Raw genomic sequence first — 14,409 nt, 5'->3', positions numbered from 1 at the left:
AAAACCAGCGATAAAAGAAAGAGACGAAACAGGAACAGGCTAAAAAACCAGAGCAGACAACCAGGAGACCAACCCGGAGTCCTGGACATCGTACAAATAAATCGGAAAAGGAAAAGACCAGAGAAGATAACTCACACTATAGCGAGCTACTTGGGCCAGGCCCGCTAGTGTAAAGGGTACGCGGCGCACTCCTTCCACGCTGCAAAAGACGCTGTATAGGATTTCTGCAGCCTAGCCCTAGCAATAGCCTGACCAAAAATTTGAGCCACAGCCGCAGCCCCAGCTCCAGCCCAGCCAGACAACAGTAAGAAGACCCAAGCTCAGTGTGATAGGACTTTTTTACATTATCTGAACTTACATATTTCTTCTGTGCACATGCACACACAGGACGGAGATTGTAAAAATTGCTCAACTGCTACATGAATTGGTTCGATCACTTCATGGTCAAAACGAACCACCTCCAACAGACCTTGCCTGCGAAGTACTAAGAATGATAACCAGACATCATCAGCGAGTTAAAACATACCAGCACAGCAGAAATGCAGAGTACTATCAACATGCCAGCATGCTCAGGAGCTAACTGAAATAACCAGATTACTTAAAACTGATATTACAACATTTATTTGTAAAATAAATCTCAAAGCAGAGTCTGATGTAAAAAGACAAAGATAACAACAATAGGCTCTCATCCAATGTAGGAACAAATGATTGATCAAAAAGAAAAAGAAAAACACTCGACCAAACATTAACAGAAGAAGACATCATTCCATCTGAGTGCACAATTATTTTAATATTAATCTTATAAACGGCAACCACTTCTTAAAATTGTTAAAGGAAGACATTAGATTTTAATATTAATTCTTAAATGGCACCGATGATGTTAAAATGGTAGAAGGAAGACATTAGGTCATATAGGTATTTCGTACTGTCCAAACATAAAAATACAAAACCATGTAGTCAATTCTGGTGCTGCGTTGTTTGGGTATGAGCAATAAATGCCCATAAACAGGGCGAAAATTGCCTAAAAGAAAGCAGATATTATTGTTCCAGCCATTCCACTTTGGTGGGAACAGGTACAGACCAGACAGCATTGCTTTTTACAATTTTTTTCTATCCCATTTGCTGAGTACACAAAGTTCAGGAGTGCATGCATAATCCTACACTAAGGTCATTCACCAGCTATTGTTACAAACTTACAGATTAAGTGTCATGGATAAACTTCCTAGTGTCGGATGTCAAATCCCAAAATACCTTCTCTGTTGAGCTAGTGTCAATCTTGTCGAGCTAGTGTCATAAAGATAATCTCCCCAACCAAGTGTAAAAGAGAAAAAAATATATAGTTGTTCAATAGAACTAACTCCAAGCATGAAACTTATGAGATCAGAGGTGCACGTATATGGTTAGGTAATTTAAAAAGGAATGTATTCAGTCAATTACCAAAGTGTTTCCCATTCTTCTTTGCAATGGTTAGCATTTAGCAAGGAGCACAGCATCAGGGTTCCCATACTGGAGCTGCAAAATATTATCAGAGCTCAGTAACCCAAATTGTATTTCAACTTGACTTACAAAGTGACAGTTCATACTTTTGTGGTTGCTGCATCTAACAGTAAGAAGAGGAAGTCACCAACCTTTCTCAACTGCATGTACAGAAATAGCCGGGTAACTATATTAGTGGCATGGTGATCACTACAAATATGCATGTAAAGTAAATTGGTGCCATGTAAGCAGACTATGGTGATAAGTTTATCTTAACAGTTGGATAATGAATTAGCAAACAACATAGCCTCAAAGTACTTATATCTTAGCCTGAACCAAACGTGTGAACAAACAGCAGAACACAAAAAAGATAGATGCTACTAGCAATGCCTGGATGCAAGGGTCCTACAGAGTCACATACATGCACAGAAATGCAAAAAAAAGAGCGTCATACATAGGTAAACATGGTCAACATTTATCAACCTCAACGCTGCAGACCTTGAAAGTATATAAAATGGAACCTTAGCTAGTTATTTTGTCGAATGCAATCAGCACACGGAACTCAAACAAAAATACTAAAGATTAACTCACCACCAGGAGAGATTAGCGATTATTAGGAAGGAGATTAACTCCACACTGCCGCTCGCCTAGCACCTCCCAGAACACTTTGAGTTCACTAGAGAGGAACAACTTCAGTGAGAAGAGCATGAAGCAGCGAACAGTGCACGCCGGGCCAAGGCGATGTTGTGGATGCGACGATCTGCTGTCCAGAACAGTCACATCAGCCTGAGCATCAAATGGATGGTTTACCTGCATGACAAGGAAGTCATGGAGTGTTCAGCTTATTGAATAATGCAATGGTATGTCCTTAAAGCAATTGTGCAGTTGCTAAAAATCGTTGAACTACTATTATATTCTATCGGTATATAACTATTGGCTATTAGGGAGTGGTGTTTTGGCACATGGGATCATATGATCCCTTTATTTTGAAATGCATTTTAGATATATTTTGAAACATTAAAAATTGAAACAAAAAATTTGCACGTACATCTTCATGTGCTACACGTCCACAAAGTTGTTTCATGAAAATTCGACTTGTCTTGTGGCCTGTGTAAAAAAGACAAAATTCGGTGCTAAAAATAAAGCTTGTTATAACATATTTTTTCTCTTTTTTAATAGAACACAAAAAATATCGTTTTTTTCTCGAAACTTGATGAACGCACATATATTGTGGAGATGTACATGTAGGATTTTTTGTCAAAATTTTTTGACACTTCGAAATATATTTTCTTGGTAGAGGGAGCATACGCACCCGAGAGCCAAATTGAATTTCCGTTGGCTATTACCCTTACATTTACACCTCTTCTATCCCTGGTTGGACGAACCCACATGGAACTTCCATGCCAACATGAGGATGGCAGTATTTTGCTATGTAGTAGGTGTAAAAGAGGAACAAGATTAAATGCGAGGTAAAAGGGTAGCTTTGTTGAAGTAGTAGCACCAATTATTAATTGATCATATTCATCGCCATTTAAGCTAGAGTTTTGATTCATCAAAATGGAGACAGTAATTGAAGTTTCACGTGATTTCAGGCTAACTGTACTACCACCAGCATAATTTCTTGCTTTCTCATACTACGAAACAATTTCGTTCTTCAGTTCTTCATTTGAGGAGAATCAGATGGGAATTTTTTTACAAGTCAATCAAATGAATTTCACATAGTAAAGTTCAGCTATCAGAACATCGTATTGTACAGGTGCATATTTATAATGTAGTTCAAAATAAAATATGTGGAGCAGTTTAAAAGAAAAAATTGTGAGGCTTCCAAAGCCTTCATCAGTCAATCCAAAACAGTCCATGGTAGGTCTAACATGGTACAATACACTGCAATAACAGAGTGAATAACTGAATAATAATAGAGATGACACACTACCATCTCTATGATGTACCCAATATGCGTGCATAAGACGTACATGCCTCCCAAGCATAATGCACTTCCTAACCATTCCTTGTAGGTTCACCTGAAAGTACATCAGATGAAGTGATCGCTAAGAACCTCCCTAGACATTCAATAAGCTGCATCTACATGCCCCCAATCCTATGATGCAGAGCAACTGCTCAGTGTGAAACTGCGACAAAATGTACAGGTCCATGATGATCAGAAATGTGGAACTGACCTTGCAATGCCGAATAACCGTCCCCATCGACGCCCCACGCGCTGGACAATGCAGAGCGGGCTCCCATCTCTCTTACCTGCTGCATCTCCTCGTCGCTGTCCACTCCTGAACCACATCACGTACATGGATGCAGAACTGCCCAGTCTCAAAACTATCTGCAGCAACAGACATCAAATCAAATTAGCCCACAATCCTAATCTTCAAAAAATGAAATAAAAAAGCATATTGTTGTGCTGGTCGGCACCACATCCTCGGAGAAGATGGATCCAACGCCGATGATGGCGGGGGCGATCGTATTCGCCCCCGGCGAGACCCGCTGCAGTCGTACCAGTCGGCAACGAGCTGGAAGGTGATGACATGGGAGGGGGTGGAGGTATCCAGGCGGGGGAGAAAAGGGAGGAGCATGTGGCCGGGGCGGAAGCTAGGGATCAGCTCATCCCCATGGTTCTGGATGTCCGCGGCTCGGAGGGAAGGAGGTCGTCGGAGGGGCGGGGAAATTCGGTGTATAGGACTTTTTGCAGCCCCAGCTTCAGCCAGACAACAGTAAGAAGACCCATGTGATAGGACTTTTTGCATTATCTCAACTTACATATTTCTTCTGCGCACCTGCACACACAGGACGGAGATTGTAAAAATTGCTCAACTGCTAGTACATGAGTTGGTTCAATCACTTCATGGTCAAAACGAACCATCTCCAACAGACCTTGCCTGCGACATTTTTAGCATGAGAAGTACTAAGAATGATAACCAGACATCATCAGCGAGTTAAAACATAACAGCACAGCAGAAATGCAGAGTACTATCAACATGCCAGCATGCTCAGGAGCTAACTGAAATAACCAGATTACTTAAAATGATATTACAACATTTATTTGTAAAATAAATCCCAAATCCGAGTCTTTTTTTAACAAACCAATATATTAAGCTAGCAAGCCGCCTCATTAAAAACCTTCCAGTCCCTTTCGGTACCCTGGTAAGGAAAAGAGTGCGTCTGAAACTTGCTAGTCCGATGTAAAAAGACATAGATAACAACAATAGGCTCTCATCCAATGCAGTTTTCTAGAGCCTAGAGTTGTGGAACATATGCGACGTTCCTTATTACGATACAGTTCCTTAATTTCTACGCAGCTCCATCACTGGAAAAACTGCTTTATTAATAATTCCCATCAGCTAGGAAATCTACTTTTTCCCTCTGAAGCTACGCAAGGAGCGGCGTCTAGCATTCGGGGCGACTTCTGGAGGTGTTGCTGTGCTTGAATTGGCTTTATAGGGAGCTTTACGCAAGGAACGTCGTCTAGCCTTCAGGGCACCACCGGAATAATGTCCTTCTGGATGTCCATCTTCTGAAGGTGTCTCTGTGCTTGAATTGGCTTTAGCAGAAGCTTTGAAGGTTGGAGCTGCAGCAGAGACATGGTCTTCATTGCTCTTACGGTCTTGGGTATACAGCGCTGAGCTGTACACAGAGTCTTTGGTTCCAAACAACTGCAGTTTCAAAGCTTCAGAGCCGTCACCATTGTTACTTTCAGTATTATAGAACACCGTGTTCTCCCCTGCAGATATCGTGAGGTCAGCAAACCAATGCAGAATATCATTAACATGAGGTGATCTTGCTTGAAACTCATCGTTATGCATGGCAATAAGATTCTCTGCAGCAGTTATAGCAAGAACTTCATTCGAAGGATCATCTGGTGCTTGGGGAACAGTGTCGCCTCCTGACTGGCGGGTATCTATCTCCATACCACTCATGAATGGCAGTGCAACATTCAGGTCTATGCAAGGAGCATTTGGTTCTTGAGGAACACTGTTGTTGCCTTCTGACTGGTGGACATCCATCTCCATATCATCCATGAATGGCAGAGCAACATTCAGGTCCATGAGATCCCTGCCATTGGTGTCATCCTTCTTCTTTTGGGATTGTATTTGCATGTTAGCTATACCCTTAATCAAGGCTGTGATGTCTGTACCCATGTGTACAGTGGATGACGGCTCAGAATCTCTCTTGGTGGCTGCACTAACTGTACAACCAAATATTCTTCTGCTGCCTTCTGAATAAGCCATGGAACCAGGCAAAATCTGGGAATGCACATTCGCACAGCTCAATGCCACTTGTGACTTCTTCATGGAAACTTCCTTCCTCATGTTTAACAGCTTGTTTCTGACCCATGAGATTTCCATTGGTGTACTCTCACTTGCTTGTCCCAAAGTGGTATTTGCATCTTGAGGACCATTGTTCAGATCCACATCCTTTGGACAATCATAAAATGGGGAGTGCTTTTGAAACTGACCTCCAGGAATCACTGATGAATGAAGGCCACAATATTCTTGGACAGCTGGAAGGCGATCATTCTGAGCAAAGTGCATTTCAGCGTCAGCATACTGCCTGCTAGCCCTGCAATCGGTGCTGCTGCTTTGCCACTGATACTTGAGTGCAGCATTGGAGCTGGACGCTGCAAATATTTGTGGATTGATGATGCTAGAGCTGGACAGGTAATGTGCGGTTGAGGAATCAACACCACTTTTGTTGTGTATGTCATTGCTTCGATCTAGGAAAGGAAAATAAGATACACTTAGTGTTCATTGATGCTTAGCCATTAGTTAACATAAAGCTAGACAAGTTGCTAACTTAGATTAAGAAAATCTTACCATCTTTTTTATGGCTGCATGAATTGCTACGCCATGTTTCCTCATTTGCAGCAAAGAACTTTGAACCAGAGGCTGCACCAACATGCTTTTCTTCAAAGTTGTCTTCTAAGCTTGGGAGATTCAGGTTCATTCTCCCCGATGAGTAAGACTGGTTCTGAGAACTGGATGTACCCACAGTTGGGAAGTCTATCCTTTTCATAGTACTAGATGACCCTACCACTTCTTTACTCAGAACATTTACTGCTGAGACATCTGGTGGCTCTAAACCAGTGATCCCATTCCTGTTCATGTGCGAGGAGCCCTCAATATTAAGATTCGCATTTGTACCAAGAACTGAATCATCATTTATTGGATACCACATCATCACCACATCATCATCACTATCATCATCACTATCATCAGCACATGCATCAGCTGGAACCTGAATGTCTAGCATCCTTTTTGTGGACTCGCTATTGCTATGCCTCAAAGACACTCCATTCGAACCACACGCTAAATTTTTTCCCTTCATGAAATTTTCAGATGGTTTCTTCATACCCTGTCCAACAGGACGCCCAACTTTCTGGGCCTTTCTTCCTTGAGAATTGACATATATTTCTTTTCCTTGCGATCGGAATGACATTAGGTATTTCTGAAACTTGTACAAATGATGAAGTTCAGAGACCTATAAAGTCGTGAAAAACATATAAGAAATGAGAAACAGTTACAACTATGGATACGTATAAGAGAAAAAACACATCATTTACATATATAAACAATGCTTTGTTTCTCTAAAGACTACTGAACACATATTAACATCAAAATCTACCTGGCTCCGTAATGTAGCATCCTGTGCAAGCATAGTCTGCTTTATCATTTCATATGCAGGTCCCTTTGTGGGTCTCATTGTGATTCTGTTACTAAAATGCTCACTTGGTTTGTTTTCCATGTGTTATAAAAACTAATTGCCTTTCAAGTTTACGGTACAATCTGCAATGGCCGAGTATCCTGGAAGGTAGGTCTTGCCTTCAACTTTTGTTCCCAGTCCTAATAAATAAATATCCACAAATAGATGATGGGTCATTGCAGTATCATCAAATATACACAATGAGAAGGATATTTAGAACAAAAGGAAGGCATCAATTTGGTTTTTTTTTCCGATTGAGCTCGGTATCCTTTCATTCAGAGCATTCACATGGTTCTACTAGTATACTCTGGAACAACGGCGGCGCCAGTAGGGGGTCGAGGGGGGGTCTTCGACCCGGCTCCCGATCGACAAAAAAAAGCAGATGGGTGCCTGAGTGGCCGAGTCCCTGCTGACCCAGCGGAAAAAAAAGACGAGAAGAATCCCTCCAGGCTCCTTTTCCCTGACTCCCCACGCCGCGCCGCCGCCAATCCCGCCCAGCCGTCCTCGTCGCGCCCCCGCCCGGCAAACCCACTACCCGCCCCGCCATGCTCCACCCGCGCGTGCGCCTCCTCTCTGCGTCGGCTTCCTTGCTCATTTGCTATTTTAATAAAGGCTTAGAAGTTAAAAATCATAGTGGTGTTTCCATTCCGTAGCTTTGTCACGCTCCCTTATACAGTAAAGGTAATACTTCTATTAAATATTGTTCTTGTGCTCTTTTACAAATTTTACATGTGCAATATGTCATATTTTAATGCTTAGAGCCTACAATTTTTTTAAAAAAACTCGCTGATTAATAGTTTACCGATTAAATCAGATAATAAGCTGATTTTTGATTAATCCCTAAACTCAAGCCGACCGAGCAGTTAACGATTGCCGATTTTCTGAACATTGTATGAAACTGAATCTGTTAGGACCTTTCTTTTGTTGAATACACTTGCTTTTGTGCCTAAATTTTTTTAGAGATTATTTGTTCGACCCGGCTCAGTTCAATTCCTGGCTCCGCCACTGCTCTGGAACTGAGTTGCAATTATGATTTGCAGTCATACTAAACCGCAATTAAAGGTTTAAGAACCCAGCTAACCATGACTTCGCACCACAGCAAAGATAGCATTACTCGACAGGCACTTGGATAATTCTGTTCAACAAGCAATAGAAAATAAGAAAGGATATCTCGTACTTACAAAAGCTCCCAAATGTGAAGCAATGGTGTCTACGAAGTCTTCTCCAGCCAAGAAATTGGATTGTGTCCGCCAGCTTAATCAATTCCTCTTTGTCTGAACAAGACGAGCGATCAGCTTACGTCAGCAAGAAGAGACCTCAAATTTGGCATTTGTGGAAAGTAAGGACACACATAAAAATGAATAAATGCAAGGGGCAAAAGTGGTAGACAGGATCAAGAGCTGTAAGACAATCTGACGGGAGGATTCCAAAGATCAAAATGCTAAAAAATCAAAACTTTCCAAACCAATTCCGCATACCTTCGGCACCATAGATAAATGCTGCAAGATGAACTAAAAGGAATAAAAGAGACACAACAAGAGGGGGCAAGGCAGGATGAACGAGCAAGAACAGAGCATGGTGAAAACAATTAGATGGGAAAGGGCAGATTTCCCACAAAAATTCAAGCATAACAACCCAGAAACCTAAAAGATCAAAACTTTCCAAACCAATTCCGCATACCTTCGGCACCATAGATAAATACTGCAAGATGAACTAAAAGGAATAAAAGAGACACAACAAGAGGGGGCAAGGCAGGATGAACGAGCAAGAACAGAGCATGGTGAAAACAACTAGATGGGAAAGGGCAGATTTCCCACAAAAATTCAAGCATAACAACCCAGAAACTAGAAGGGGGAAGTTCCAAGAACAAAGCATCTGACCTCATGTCCTGAACATGACCAGCGACAACGACAACACTATGAAGAGGGCAAGAACACGAGAGAACTTTCAGCTCACCTTATCACCAGGAGAAGCCCATGGTGCGGATGGAAGATGCCTACCCGCTCCTACCCTCTTTATAGAAGCCTTGACGTGTTCCGGCCTTTATTAGGAGTGATTATAAAGATTTGATTACAATTCAATGACAAGTCGAGATGGACACTTACGATCTCATTTGCCTTTTAATGCATTTGTTCCTAGTGATATGTAAGGTATTCTTTAATGATACACTACGTCATTTCGGTGCTGGATTTTGAACACATTCCATTATTTAACCGACCCATTTCTTATTTCTTTAGAAGAAATCTTCTCCCTTGGTTGGGGATGCGTGTGCCGCCCCTACACGACAAGAGGCGCTCACTTGCTCTGTGCCAGGTTCAAATCCGGGTGGGCCGCCCACCTGCAGGACCAGCCAACCAGCTAACAGCTCACTCGTATAACCAAGCTATTACTCATTCACATTTTTATTTCTACGTTAACTTCTTATACAATGCTATTGGTAGTCAAAAATTTTGGCTGAAGTTCTTCTCGAAAAAACCTTGCAGCCGAGGACAATTGTTTATCAAGGATAAGTATCATAGTTAGTACTGACAACCTGATTACATAATGGACATATTTAGTATAACTTCTGTATGTTTGAAATACTGTTCATAAGGTATTTGTTTTACTATACATAAAAAAAGAGAAATTTTGTTTTATTATTATATTAATTTGCCCCTATTCTTTATATAAAATGATAGTTGGGCTGATCATGCTTGGGGTAGCAACTATGATGAGTACCCCTTTTCTATTTGTTTGCTCCGATGGATTTGAAATGGCTAAGATGACAGGCACTGGTGGTCCTCACCCCTCTGAGGTTTGTTCGTCCACGCAACGTGTTTGAAGAGAACGAAGGAGTAGCTTTCTATCCTAACCAGGCAATTGCCATCTTAGATGTACACTTATTGCACACTGAGAATAGCATGACACAAGAATCAGGATGTTACATTTCACATAGGAAAAGTCATGCACTTCAAATGAGCATGTATATGCTTATATTCGTGCTTAATGAGGTGCTGCTCCAAGGCTTCCAAAACACAAGTTAGCTCCGACTGAAGTACAACCAAAAGATTAGCTAAACCATGTCAGCACTTAGTGCAAGATACTTCCATTTGCTGCAGTAGGAGAAAATATTCCTATTTTATGTTTATTTTATATTTTCTGACAAGTTAAGTAGAACTAGAACCACTGATGTTAAATAGATCGTCCTTGCATGGCCATCTCTTGCAAACTTAGACATGGTAGCAAAGATCTGAGCTTTTTCTATCAGTCAATCAAAAGTTCAAAACCCTTATTTACATAAAGTACTGTTACAGGAGTACAACTGTACAAGGCAGAAACTAGGAGAGGAGTGGAAAGACCGAACACTCGGACTAATCCTTAGTATGGTCTATTGCACTTCAAGAATATCTCAAGCAAACTGAGACTATTATGTACTCCCTCCATATCATTAATAAGTGATGTTTTGGACATTGACACTGTCCTCAAGATGTGACTTTGACCACTAATTTCTATAGTTAAATATGTACCGAAACCAAGGAACTTATAAGATTCTAGAAAATACCTTTTCAAGACAAATCCATCACATGATTTTCAAATTCTTAATCTGAATAATTAAAATGATATTTGTAGTCAAAGTTATAAAAGTTTGGCTGAAGCATGTCCAAAATGTCACTTATTTGTGATATGGAAGGAGTACCATGTAGTGAACACTACACTGTCCATGACAACTTAAAACATGAGTTTGTTGGGTGTTGTCAGCCAACTAAAAGATAAAGAATAACCTAACAGTTTTCCTCTCTTTAGTCATATTTTCTTGGCATTTAACCCGATGCAGTCAGAGCAAGACATAAATTAGCAAGCTAATTTTTCCTGGGGTAAATCAAGAGGATAACTACTTTCAATGTAAGAATCTTTGCTAAATGATGTTGTTTTCCAGAAAGTGTATGTCGTCGGCTTACTGGTTGGAGGATTCTTGTGGTGTCCAAAGCCCGTAGAATTTATTAGAAACACCCAAAATCTACAAAATAAATAAATAAGGAAGTTGCATCTACAAACTACATCTAAACCGTTCATTGTGCATTGTGAATTATGTTGTGTACTACAATTTCAGTTGCACTCAATTATTAGCTGGTGAGGTGCATTTACTAGATAATTTGATATGGTTTCAGGGTGATTTGACTTACTAAATATATGTGACCGAGTTGGATGTGCTTTTTGTGTGTGTCATCTGGAAGATGCATGACAGAAGATTATTTATCATAAACATCACAACATGCTCCTTCATAATCTTAGCAGTGAGCTAAAACTTGAAACAGAAGACAAAGAAACAAGAGAATAGACAAAAAAAAAAGACCTCATAACATATTAACATAGCATGCCACTGACATGTATAAGAAGCGTGAAGTTCAACCTAAGAGTAAGTACAAATGAATGATTTACATAGTTCTTGTACGAGATACAAGCTTGATACCTGAATAAGAATTCTAACGAACATTGTGTGCTACCTCACTAAAACATTCTTACGAAGTGGTACATTTACAAAAATGGGATGAGCAATTGTAAAACACTCAACTATTCTACTTTTCCAACATAATCACTTTGCCGCTATAATGGAATTACCAAAGTCTTCTTATTTTTTTCAATCTGAGGTCTTCTCACTTAATTATTTTTTAGAAGACCCTACCCTAAGGCTTGTTTTGGTTTTGATTAACCAGAAGAAGTGAAGCATCCAATACTAATGTATGAACTATTCGACCAACCTAGCATTATATTGGTAGTGTTTTGTCAGTCCATCCCATCAACATCTTTCGTCTTAACATAGTAGTAGTTCTCGACAGGGCAAACCTGATGGCAGAGGAGCAGATGCTGGGAAATGATTGAACATATCTCTGGGTTTCCAGCACAACGTGGGTAATTCTGTAACACATCATAGCATCTTCTTGATTCCAGGAATTCACTGGAGCTGGTGCTTCCTTATATAGATTGCATACCCTGCAATGCTAACACATCATAGAACATTCCATGTTTATGACTGCGATATGAGCAATTGAGCATGCCTTTGGCAAAAGACTCACTGCACAAGCAGCTCGTGACCTGTTGGAATGCAGCCTGCATCCTTAGTATGCGAGCTCAGCCTATCAACCATCTCGGATATCTGATCAGAGTCCGAGTGTTTTCGGTCTCCCACTGTGAACTCATGGAATGCTTCATCCAGTTCAATCCAACTTGACCCTGCTGACTTCTGAGACTTGGTTCCTTTCATTTCCATCCTTGCCTTAGCCATATCACTCCACTTCCCAGCCTCTGCATAGATGTTCGAAAGGACAGCATAATTCCCTGCATTGAAGGGCTGCAGCTTACTGAGCTCGTTCACTGCAATTTCTGCATACTCCACATTCTTGTGCAGTCGGCATGCACTGAGAAGGGATCCCCATATGACCTCATTAGGGTCCCAAGGCATGTTTTTTATCAGGTCAACAGCCTCCTTGATGAGCCCTCCACGGCCAAGAAGGTCAATCATGCAACCGTAATGCTCTATCTGTGGCACAATACTATAGTCCCTCTCCATGTTGGAAAAGTAGCGGCGTCCCTCTTCCACAAACCCCATGTGTGTGCATGCACTAAGGACATTGATCATTGTGACAGCATCAGGCCGGAACCCTTGTAGCTTCATTTGAGCAAAGAAGTCCAGCGCCTTGTCTCCATGCCCATGCATTGCAAACCCCCCAATTATGGTGTTCCATGACACTGCATCCTTCTCGACAATCTCAGTGTCAAAAACATAATCGGCCCGTTTTACACATCCGCACTTGCAAAACATGTCAATCAGCGCATTGCAAACGTGGGTAGACCTCCCCAGTTGTCTGGTCCGCACGTGCCGGTGAATCCTCTTCCCAAGAGCAAGCAAGCCTGACTCTGCGCATGCAGCCAAGATACTCACAACTGCAGCCACGTCAAGTTCCACAGCAGTCTCCTTCATCTGAGTGAACAAGCTTCCAGCCTCCTCCCCAAGCCCATTCTGGGCATATGCTGAGACCATTATAGTCCACGTCACCAAGTTCTTGGTCGGCATCTTATCAAAGAGCAGTCGAGCCATCTCCATGTCACCCTTCTTACAGTAACCAGACACCACGGTTGACCACGACACCACATTCCTCTCCGGCATATGCTGGAACAGCTCGAACGCCTCCCCCATCTCCCCGGCCTTGGTGTAGCCGTCCAGCATGGTGTTCCAGCTCACTGTGTCCTTCTCCGGCATCTCTTCAAACATCCTCCTTGCACCGGAAACCTCCCCTTGCCGCAGCATCGCAGCCATGGCCGTGTTCCAGGAAACGGTGTCCCGTTTGGGCATTTCATCAAACACCTTGCTGGCGTCCAAGAACGCTCCGTTCTTGGAGTAGGCGTCGATCAGCGCATTCCCGACGTAGGTGTCGTCGACGGAGCCGAGTTTGACGACGTGGGAGTGCACCGTGCGGAGAGGGGGCAAGCCGGCGGAGGAGAGCGCCTTGATGAGGAAGGAGTAGGTGAAGCTGTCCCGTTGGGGCATGGCGGAGAAGACGTCGACCGCAGCGTGGGGCAGGGCGTTGAGCGCGTAGGCGCGGAGGAGGGTGTTTGGGAGGAAGGTGGTGGCGTGCGGGTTGGGGAAGGAGGCGAAGACGCGGCGGGAGGTCGTGGGCCGGCGGTGGAGCGCGTATGAGTAGATAAGCTTGGAGGCGGCGAGCGGGTCGAGGTGGAGACCGTGCTTGAGGAGCTGTGCGTGCAGCTCCTGCACGTGGGGGAGACGCGGGAGGCCGTGGGGCAGGGACGCCAGGTGCTGCTCCACGAGCCGGCGCTGCGACGGCGCGTCCCAGCGGGGCGGCGGGCGGAGCGCGGATGCGGCGGTGGACATTGGCGGTCGGGTTGGCGGTAGCGCCGCCGTGGTTACCGCCGGAGATGGACGTGTGGTAGGCGGTTATTGCCGGAGAAAGGCCGGTGGTTACTGCCGGAGAGGGAAGGGGAGCTGCTCGGGCGAGGAGAAGCCGATGCGGATGCGGTTTCCTTCGATGACAGGCGGGACCGGGCCAAAACCTCCGGTCGGAAGGTTGGGGAAGAGAGTATGGTATCGTGCCACAATTTGATTATGGTCTGAGAATTCCTGTGTTTTTCTTATTTCTGTGAATTAAACGCCTAATTTTAAAATTTCTATCTTTATAATTTTATAGGTTTGCACATGCATTTCTATCATGCGAATCAAACGGAAGAGTTCTA

General features: G+C 42.8%; 1 protein-coding gene and 1 long non-coding RNA gene across 8 annotated transcripts; both read right to left on the bottom strand.

The window, feature by feature from the left end:
* Window positions 1-297: 297 nt before the first annotated feature.
* Window positions 298-4,493, bottom strand: LOC124651259. 4 transcript variants are annotated; one of them, XR_006987329.1, is made up of 7 exons: window positions 3,898-4,493; window positions 3,654-3,808; window positions 3,410-3,497; window positions 2,068-2,286; window positions 1,584-1,637; window positions 1,438-1,512; window positions 298-474 (listed from the first exon to the last, which is right to left on the bottom strand). It is a non-coding gene; the product is annotated as an uncharacterized LOC124651259 (long non-coding RNA). The 4 variants fall into 4 exon arrangements; XR_006987327.1 differs by lacking the exon at window positions 298-474 and having other exon boundaries at window positions 483-1,512; window positions 3,410-3,574; XR_006987326.1 differs by lacking the exon at window positions 298-474 and having other exon boundaries at window positions 483-1,512.
* Window positions 4,494-4,502: 9 nt separating this feature from the next.
* Window positions 4,503-14,252, bottom strand: LOC124651258 (pentatricopeptide repeat-containing protein At3g29230). Of its 4 annotated transcripts, none has more exons than XM_047190373.1 (6): window positions 12,007-12,231; window positions 9,139-9,223; window positions 8,364-8,456; window positions 7,105-7,322; window positions 6,297-6,927; window positions 4,503-6,196 (listed from the first exon to the last, which is right to left on the bottom strand). In XM_047190373.1, the coding sequence occupies exons 4-6, from the start codon at window positions 7,222-7,224 to the stop codon at window positions 4,833-4,835; spliced, it is 2,115 nt and encodes a 704-aa protein (XP_047046329.1). In that variant the 5' UTR covers window positions 7,225-7,322; window positions 8,364-8,456; window positions 9,139-9,223; window positions 12,007-12,231; the 3' UTR covers window positions 4,503-4,832. The 4 variants fall into 4 exon arrangements, with proteins under 4 accessions (XP_047046329.1, XP_047046327.1, XP_047046328.1 ...); XM_047190371.1 differs by having other exon boundaries at window positions 4,504-6,196; window positions 6,297-6,960; XM_047190372.1 differs by lacking the exon at window positions 9,139-9,223 and having other exon boundaries at window positions 4,504-6,196; window positions 6,297-6,960.
* Window positions 14,253-14,409: the final 157 nt, after the last annotated feature.

This window comes from Lolium rigidum, chromosome 5 (genome assembly GCF_022539505.1).
Source record: "Lolium rigidum isolate FL_2022 chromosome 5, APGP_CSIRO_Lrig_0.1, whole genome shotgun sequence".
Lineage (NCBI taxonomy): Eukaryota > Viridiplantae > Streptophyta > Magnoliopsida > Poales > Poaceae > Lolium > Lolium rigidum.
This window is presented reverse-complemented; position numbering and strand designations above follow the sequence as displayed.

Bases quoted from the DNA above. Each gene is read 5' to 3' on its own strand.
- LOC124651258 (XM_047190371.1), bottom strand. From the start codon at position 7,224: ATGGAAAACAAACCAAGTGAGCATTTTAGTAACAGAATCACAATGAGA. The intron at 6,961-7,104 runs GTAGATTTTGAT...ACGACTTTATAG, and splicing joins ATGCTACATTACGGAGCCAG to GTCTCTGAACTTCATCATTT. The intron at 6,197-6,296 runs GTAAGATTTTCT...TTCCTTTCCTAG, and splicing joins ATGCAGCCATAAAAAAGATG to ATCGAAGCAATGACATACAC.